Below are 9,039 nucleotides of genomic sequence, written 5' to 3'. Positions count from 1 at the left end.
CCGAAGCGGCCGATACCTAAGCATTTACGCCCGCTCATTAAACTGGTTGGGACCAAGTAAGTATCTTTAAATATTCTTAATATTGTTCTTATGTTGAAAGTTACAAAAACTTATAATTCATATTAATGACTTGTGCAGGAGTTGGATTAAGCTCAGCGGGGGTGACCACAACCGTAAGGCCAACGGGATCCTTGGCCTTTTGTGCAGGGTTCACTTCCCTGGCTTGGTGGTGTACGCCGGACAGCTGCAGCCGGCCTACACGTGGGACCACTACGTCGCCGCCCCCGACGTCCCTGATCGTCAACAGAGAAGATTCCCCAACATAGCGGAGCGGGTCAAGGCCGAGCTGTGGGTAAGTACTCCTCGTACTAAATTGCTCAATACATCAGCTACTTTCGACATTCTTGAAATAATAACTGTATACGCGTGTATATGCAGGACTTCTATAGATGCCAGGAGGGGTTCGAGGCCAAGGCGAAGGCCGTCTGTGATGTAGCCGCCAAGAAGCTCGTGAGGGACATGCATTACGAGGCGCGCATCCAGGCCATCATAGAATTCAACGCTCAATACAATCGTACGAAGGTTAGAAAAGAGGAGGCAAGAACAATGAACATGACTAAGGACCAATTCATGAGGGTAAGTAAAGAACGTTGATGCTTACTATTTATGATTAATTAGGCTCATTTTCTTTTTCATACGTCACACGCTTGATGATGTAGGTGCCTCCGTGGTGGTGTCGTGTGCATATACCGTGCTGGGAGAGGATGGTCGACATGTGGTTGGAGCCCGGGTGGTTGGAGAACCACCTTTCTTGCCGGCAGCGGCGTTTGTAGATGCCGACTGCATCACACCATCAAGGCAGCCTAAGCCTTGATGAATATAGAGAAAAATGGGTACGCAACTTTAATTCTTTATTGTAACGTTTAGTTCTACGTAATTTTTAATGATTTTGTATTTTGCCGCAGTCGGCGTCACATGATGGCCGACCTTGCTCCCAGCTCAAGGCATGGGTCCTCTCCAAAAAGGGCAAGGCGACGGCCGATATAGATTTCAACCCAGACGACCCGTCCGAGGCGTACAGCCACCCTAGCATATACAGCCGTGTCAGCGAGTATACAAAGATGGCTAGGGAGGTTCACGGGCCAGACTTCGATCCGAGCTCCGAGGACATTGATGGAGAAATCGTGATGAGGGTGGGAGGAGGCAAGAAGCATGGCCGATATTGGATTGGCGACGGCGTCATCGACACGGCCTCTACTCCCACTCTCTCCCAGATCCGAGCTAGGAGCACGGACTCGAGCCCGGCGGTACGCCCATGACCCACCGCTGCACAGTTCCAGATGGAGGCTCTACAGGTTCTTTCTCTTCCATTCATCGTTCGTTTGTTGTTATACTTTAGCTTTGCATTATAACATTGCAATGAAATATTGTAGGCCCAGGTGAAAGAATCAAGGAAGGCACAAGAGGAGATTAAGGCGCAGATGGAGGCGCAGATGGAGGAAATGCGGTGGAGGATGGAGGAGGAAAACCGGATTAGGATGGAGCAGATGTTCCAGTACATGCAAAACTTTGCTACGAGCATGGGACAGTCTTTGCCTCCGCCACCGCCGATGATGTTCCCTCCGCCTCAGCCACCCACGACTACTCCTGTGAGTCACTTGACACATTGTGCTTAAGATTCAATAGTTTAAATTTGACAACTTTAGATGTTACCTCAGAATGTCCTATCCTATGTGCAGAATCAATCGGCGGCTTCGAATAATGAAGATCAAGATTTGTCGCAGTGGTCTCCTTGGCCTCCACGGAAGTAGACTTGGTTGTGAACAATGTGGAAACTAAATTGTGAGAAGAACTTGGATTTATGGATTATTTCGTGCTTATGTTGAACTATGCCTGTGGTGTTTATGAATTATGCCTGTGGTTGTGAATTATCCATGTGGTTGTTTATTACAAATGCCTGTGATATGTGTATTGTGAATTGAGAGGGGTCCGTTATACGTGGCAAAATGTCGAAAAAGGGGGGGTTCTGGTCACTTTGCCGAGTGTTACACTCGGCAAAGAGGGGCCTTTGCCGAGTGTTTTGGACTTAACACTCGGCAAAGGGGGCGTTCCCAGGTGTAGGAAAGGTCCTTTGCCGAGTGCTATGGTCAAGGCACTCGGCAAAGGGGCATTGTTTGCCGAGTGCTACGGTCAGGGCACTCGGCAAAGGGGGCCGGTTTGCCGAGTGCCCGGGAGCCGGCACACGGCAAAGGGACCTTGTTTGCCGAGTGCCAGGCGCGTGACACTCGGCAAACTCCCGGTCTTTGCCGAGTGTTGGCACTCGGCAAAGACCCGGTGTTTGCCGAGTGCCTCCCGTTTGGCACTCGGCAAACCCGCCGTTACCCGACGCCGTCAGTCCGCAATTCGCCGAGTACATCTTTTCGCCGAGTGTTTTTTGGCCGTCGGCAACATGTTTGCCGAGTGTTCGAGTTTTGACACTCGGCGAACTAGTCTTTGCCGACACAAAATTTGCCGTGTGCTCTTTGCCGAGTGTTACACTCGGCAAAGGCTTTGCCGAGTGTTTTTAGGCCTTTGCCGAGTGCCCGGGGCACTCGGCAAAGGTTCTGTTTCCCGTAGTGATAGGGTATTACTCTCCGGAGGCCCGAACCTATCTAAAACCCTTGTGCCGCTCGTGTTCTTGTGATCACCTTCGAGTTCTTAGTTTCGAATCCCCTCTACCTAAAAATCAACCACTTGGGTAACCCCCTAGTGGATTGCTGGGCTACGAAATCCGATAGTTGGCGCCCCCAAGTATGGGTGATTGTTACCCTGATAAGTCCCCTTCATCAAAGGAAGAAAAATACTGAAAGTAACTGACTCTTGATTCACTGCAGGATTAATTAATTTGATTTGTTTTTTTATTAGTACATAGAAGAAAATAAAAATGCCAAATCTAGGCGCAATATAGCTAATAAGAAATTCGGTATTCAGAATTAATTACAGGATTGTATCATTAGGGATCAAACGGAAAGCAACATACACTACAACTAAAATATTAAAAACTCGATAGCTCAACTCAAGGAAGTGCTAAATGATTAATAAGGATATGTACACTTGTCATAAGATATATGTGAGGCGCAATTTAACGCTTACAAGCACAACTTTGTGATGAAAATTAAATTGCCTTCTGTTGCATTTCTTTTGCCAAGGAAAAACCTTTATTTTTTTTATTTTAGCAGTCTACCTTAAGTATATAGCTTCAATATCTTTTGTATGTGAATGATGCTAAGTCATATGTTAATAAGTGTTTTTTCATACGGACTCAGGTCTTATCCTTATTCTACACAAAAAGAACCTTTGCTAGATAAATGAGATTTTCCCTACTAGTGCAAAGCAGATTGTATGGTACTGATTCAGAATTGTGCAAAGGTTCACGTGTTAACTTCAGGCTCCTTTGGAACGCATGATTTTCGAAACATAGGGACAGGAAGAATGCAAGGATTAGAATGCCCAAGCAGCTCGAATCCTATGGAGAGAAACACAGGATGAGTTGCGCGTGCGTGCGTGTGTTTAGGTTATAATCCTTGAATCCAACATGGGTTCACGAAAAGGATGGTGCCCAACATGAATATTGAAAAATAAAGGTGCTTATAATAAGTGCCAAATAACTTTTTTACAATTTTAGTTTAATTTCATTTTTAAGTTAAACAAATGAAGTTTTGAATCATTGAGGATTTCTAATGAAAGGACAATAGAAGTGATCTGAGTACTAAAGGTATTATAAAGATATATAATTGCTGTGTACCTGCAACTAGTGTATCAGCGACTCGGGTAGCCAAAATAAACAACAAAACATGTGTTCCTCGTCCAAATCTAAAACCCAAGGCCGTCGTCACATGCTGACACCAAGAACTACATTTCTGCCAAAAGCTCATGGGCTCCGGCAACGGCGAAGCAACGACGACGGCGCAGCTCATGGAGATCGCCAAGGTGGACGACCTCCGCGGGGTGGAGCCCGGTACGCCGGGGTGGGTGCGGGCTAGGGCTGCGGTGACGGCGTCCATGGCCGCTCACAGCTGCGTCCTGGTCGCGCACGACACGCTCGGCATGGAGCCCCGGCGGTGCGCGCTGTTCGGCCGCGCCTTGCCGGATCTCTTCGCGCTCCTGTTTGAGGGCAAGAAGTGCAGTGGCCTCTTCTGCAATGGCTCGCACCGAGGCTATGAGGTGCAGGTCCCCGCCGTGGCCTTGGAGACCCTCCCCATCCCGGATGCCACCGAGCCCAGCCGCGTCCGTGACCTCGCCGGCTGCCTCTGGCCCCAGGGCAACCCTTATTTCTGGTAAGATATATCAATACTGTAGGAAGAATAGAATTAGGTATAATGGATTGGTTGCATTGGATTGAGCCTCTCGGTCGGTATATATTGAGTACAAGACTTGGGGGCAAGGCTCCCCCAGATACATATGGCAGTCTACGATACATATATCTACAACTACCAAATATACTCTAACATCCCCCATAGTCACAGCGGGAGCACCGCAGACGGTGAGACTGGAGATGAATCCAAAGGCAAAAAGCTGACGGACTGACATCCCCCTGCAGTGATAACGTCGGTGCGGTGTGGATGCTGCGACTGGAGAGAAAACTGGCGAGTAACTCATGCAGATGATAGCCCTTTGTGCTGATGTTGAGGTAGCTGAGCAGGAGGACGAGTAGCCGTGGTCGAGGATGCTGTGCGTAGAGTAGCCGTGGTCGACGTAGCAGGCGAAGTTACTGAGGATGAGGGAGCCGCACATGAAGCCGCGGGCGTATGAGCAGGCCCGAGAGGATGGTGACGCATATAGGAGGACACCAAATACGAAGATGGTGACGTGTCGAGGCAATTGGAGAGGGGGGTCGATGCCAAAGTTGATGCAGCCAGGCCGACATAGACAACAGAGTTGGCGTCAACTAGAGCACCGCTGGATGTTCCCAGTCACAGACCGAGTGACAGGACGCGAAGAAGCAGGAGGTGGCGACGAGGAAGGCGCGGGCGTCGCGGGCGTGGGGGGAGGATCGTGGGCGCTCACCGGTGCGGTTAGGGCGCACGCCCGACTGATCGTAGCATTTGCCGGGGCAGTCGGGGTGCTCACCCGACCGATCGGAGCGCTCGCCCGACCGATCGGAGCACTCGCCCGACCGATTGGAGCGTTCGCTAGTGCGGTCGAGGCGTTCGCCGGAGTGGTCGGGGTGTGCGCCTAACCGAGCGGAGCGCTCCTTGGTGCAGTCGAGACGGGCGCCGGTACGGTTGGGGTGTGCGCCCGACCGAGCAGAGCGCGCGCCTGCGCGATCGGGGCGGGCGGCGGTGCGGTCGGGGTCGGTCGGGCGCTCGTTGGTACGGCCGGGGTGGGCGCCAGTGCGGTCAGGGCGTGCGCCCGACTGAGCGGAGCACTCGCCCGCGCGGTTGGGGACGTGGTAGGCACCAGTGTTGCCAATACTGGACATGAGGTACAAGGCACCAACCATGTGTCAGTGTCTAAGGAACTAGGAGAGAAGGCTTGCAAGGCGATCGCAGGCGCAGAAGAACGGCGAGGTAGAAGATGCCGTTGCAGGCCGCGGTTGCTGGAGTAGACGAACGAGGTGGAGATTAGACGGCGACGCTGGCGACGAGGTGGTGCTAGACAAAGCGAGGAGGTAGATCCGGACGATCTGACGCGGCGGCAGAGCTCGAAGGAGACAACGAAGAACTCGAACAGCCTGATGAAGACCATGCGCGCAAGGCGCAGTGACTTGTAGTGACGACGAGGTCGTTGATGTGGTCGGCGGCGGTGAGGACACAACAGCAAAGGAGACCATGGATGGTGCCGTTGCTACCCGAAGAGGCGATGCACTCCATACTCGGGGAAGAGGCGTGCAATATGAGGACGAGCGTCACGGGAGCTGGGTGAATCACGCACATCGGCTGATAAGACTGAGTATGCGTGAGGTGATACGATGATGGGTGAAGTCGGCGGAGTCGTCCCGATCGGTGGAGGCGACGACGAGCCGGCGGAGGTTGACATGCGGATGAAGCAGCGAGGAGGGCGGTGCACACGGGCATACCTGAGGGCGCCATCCATCTCGCCAAGACGCACAGTTGGAGATGAGGTAGGAGTTGGTAAAGTCAACACTGATGTCGAAGTAGAGACGAGAGGTCGACGGGCGGTGGGCGACACAATCCTGATCTCTAATCGGGCTAGAGAAGAAGACACAGCAAGAGCATCTCATGTAGAACCTCCAGGTGTACGTAGGTAGAAAAGACGGAGCGATGCAAGAAAATCACGTGCCAAGGGATGACAGCGTGAGGTGGTGGTGAGCGCGGCGCGGGGGAACCAGCGGCGCAGGGGATGCGCGGCTGAGGCGGTGGCTCGAGGAGCAGCGGCGCGCGGCTGAGGGTGGCGACGCGAGGAGCAGAAAGTGCACGGAGCAGAGGCGTGTGGCTGAGGTCGGAGGCGCGAGGAGCGGAGGCGCGCGGCCGAGGGCGTTCTGTTACTTGGAGGAAGGGCGCAGGTTGCGCGAGCGCGATCCGCTCAAGGCTTTATGCGGGGTGGAGAAAGATGAATCCATGGAATGACCACTCGCCCACCACACCAGCTTACTTAAGCTTTTCCAAAGGTGTCTGCCAGTCAACTTCTATCCCAGATATCTAATAATAATACAATGTGCAATTCAAAGATCATCAGGTGATTGTTGTATGAAAAAGTATATCTTCTATTTATCAATTTAATTGTATCTGGTGGCTATCTGGTGCGGCTATCGTTGCGTGGAATATCTTTATTTAATTGTACCAGCAATACTGAAAAAGTGAAAATAACTCTCAATAGAGGTTGAATCGCTTGGTTTGCTTGTTTGACAAAAAAAATTGAGTAGTAGTGTTGACGCTTTTTTTTTGTCCAACACACAAGGGCGCTAGTTCCTGCGTGCGTTAAGCAATCACATCGTCGGCGCCTCAGCACCTGGTCGGTCAGACCGGTCGGACCCCGTCGGAGGTGGCGTGCCTAGGGTTTCTCTGAGATCGGTCAGGCCACTCAGAGCTTCCTCAACTGCTGTTGAGATGAAGGAGGAAAGTAAGGGGGTTGGAAAAGCTAGGGTTTGGAGATAAAAAGTGAAAAGATTTATTTGACAATTGGGTATTAGCCCTCAATCGGTCAGGGCCCTCTATATTTATAGGGTGGGAGGCCTTTTCCCACAAGAAAGTCCTGTTTCAACTCCAATTCAATCAGGACTCTTGATTCCTTCTTGGACTAGGGCAAACCGGTCTGACCGGTCAGGCAAACCGGTCAGACCGGTTTCGCTTGCCAGATCAGCTTTTGAACCTGATCAGCGGTGCTGCTACTTTTGGGTATCAACACATGCCCTCTTGTTTCTTAGTAAAGCTTGCGTACCAAGAAATATACGTAAGGATGATGGAATCCACCAGCCATCTATTCTAAGGGCGATACGTCAATATATCGGCCATACCGCTTCTATGCATCTTGCCAAACACTCGGATAATACTTCTTCAAGTACTTCCCATTCAAAGCTCTAGGTAGCTGAAATCCACTTAAAGTTGCCACCATATAGGAATTGCCACGGAGCACATTTGTAATCTTGTATGGTCCTTCCCAACTCGGAGACCACTTCCCAAACTTATTACTCTTAGTTCCTATAGGTAGAATTGTTTCCAAACCAGATCTCCCACCTGAAATGTTTTGGCTTTAACTTTTTTGTTGTATGCTTTAGCCACTTGAACTTTATCCCTTTCAATCTTAGCCAAAGCTTCCATCCGCTTGTCGATCACTTCATCAATATTATCCATCATCAAAGCATAATAAGTATTGAAATCAAGATTATCTTGCTTAGCTAAACTATATGCACCCAGATTTTACCTCGACAGGCAAAACAACTTCTTGACCATAGACAAGCTCAAAAGGAGTAACCTTAGTCGCGCCATGTCTAGAAATACGATGAGCCCATAAAGCTTTAGATAACGCCTCGTGCCATCTTTTAGGATTGTTTTCTATCTTCTTCTCAATAAGCTTAATTAATATCTTGTTGCTAGACTCGGCTTGACCATTAGCTTGAGCATAATAAGGGAATGAATTGAGCAGTTTAATACAATAGGATTCCACAAACTTTGGTCAGTGGTCAAAGTTTGCGGAATACCAAATCTGTGTATTCCTTGACAAACCCAATCACCTCTCGATGTGTCATATTCTTAAGGGGAATCACCTCAGTCCACTTGGTAAAATAATTAGTAGCCACAATCACAAAACAATGCCCCTTTGACGAAGAAGGGTGAATTTTACCAATGAAATCCAATCCCCATCCTCTAAATAGCCATGACTTTATAATCGAATGCATTGATGCAGCAGGTACCAATTGAACATCCTTGAACTTTTGACACTCTTCACAACCTTTGTAGTAGCGAGAACAATCGGCTATCATATTAGGCCAATAAAAACCAGCTCGCTTGAGTAGCCACTTCATCACACAAGCCGATTGATGCATACCACAAACCCCTTCATGCACCTCTGCCATTGCTAACCTAGCTTGATCAGAATCCAAGCACTTCAAAGCAATCCATCAACCGTTCGATAATATAATTCGTCATCTATCAACACAAACTTGAGTGCCCATCGTCGAACCTTTCTGTCAACCAAGCACTTAGGATCCTGTAAATAATTAATCAGAGGTGTTCTCCAATCACCCACTTCATCTTTAGCAAATTTGGGACGATTCATAGCCGAAGTGGATTTTTCTCCAGACATACCGGTCAGACCGATTAGCTGGGCGGTCAGACCGGTCAAACCGGTCGACCGGTTTCAAAGGCCGGTCGAACCGGTTCCTCCAGGATGTAGCACTCAGCCTCGCAAAGTGTCGGCTTTCTTTCATGAAAGTTCCTTTTACGGACATTATACCCAGACGCTTGCTATGCCAGACTATTGGCCCTCCGATTCTCTTTCCTCGGTATATGAGTAAATTCATCCATACAAGCTATTATGCCTAAGCATTTATCGAGATAAGCATTTAATAAACTGTCTAAGCATTGGCATACCTTAGAC

At 49.6% G+C, this 9,039-nt stretch overlaps 1 protein-coding gene across 1 annotated transcript; it reads left to right on the top strand.

Annotated features, from left to right (window-relative positions):
- Positions 1-3,912: 3,912 nt before the first annotated feature.
- On the top strand, positions 3,913-4,320 carry LOC101770100. The gene has a single exon (XM_004977780.1). It carries the CDS (start codon positions 3,913-3,915, stop codon positions 4,318-4,320), a length of 408 nt encoding a protein of 135 aa, XP_004977837.1.
- The last annotated feature ends 4,719 nt before the right edge of the window (positions 4,321-9,039 follow it).

Source organism: Setaria italica, chromosome VII (genome assembly GCF_000263155.2).
Source record: "Setaria italica strain Yugu1 chromosome VII, Setaria_italica_v2.0, whole genome shotgun sequence".
In the NCBI taxonomy this organism is placed as follows: Eukaryota; Viridiplantae; Streptophyta; class Magnoliopsida; order Poales; family Poaceae; genus Setaria; species Setaria italica.
The sequence above is the reverse complement of the archived record's forward strand: the minus strand, read 5'-3'. Positions and strand labels throughout refer to the sequence as shown.

Bases quoted from the DNA above. Each gene is read 5' to 3' on its own strand.
- LOC101770100 (XM_004977780.1), top strand. From the start codon at position 3,913: ATGGGCTCCGGCAACGGCGAAGCAACGACGACGGCGCAGCTCATGGAG.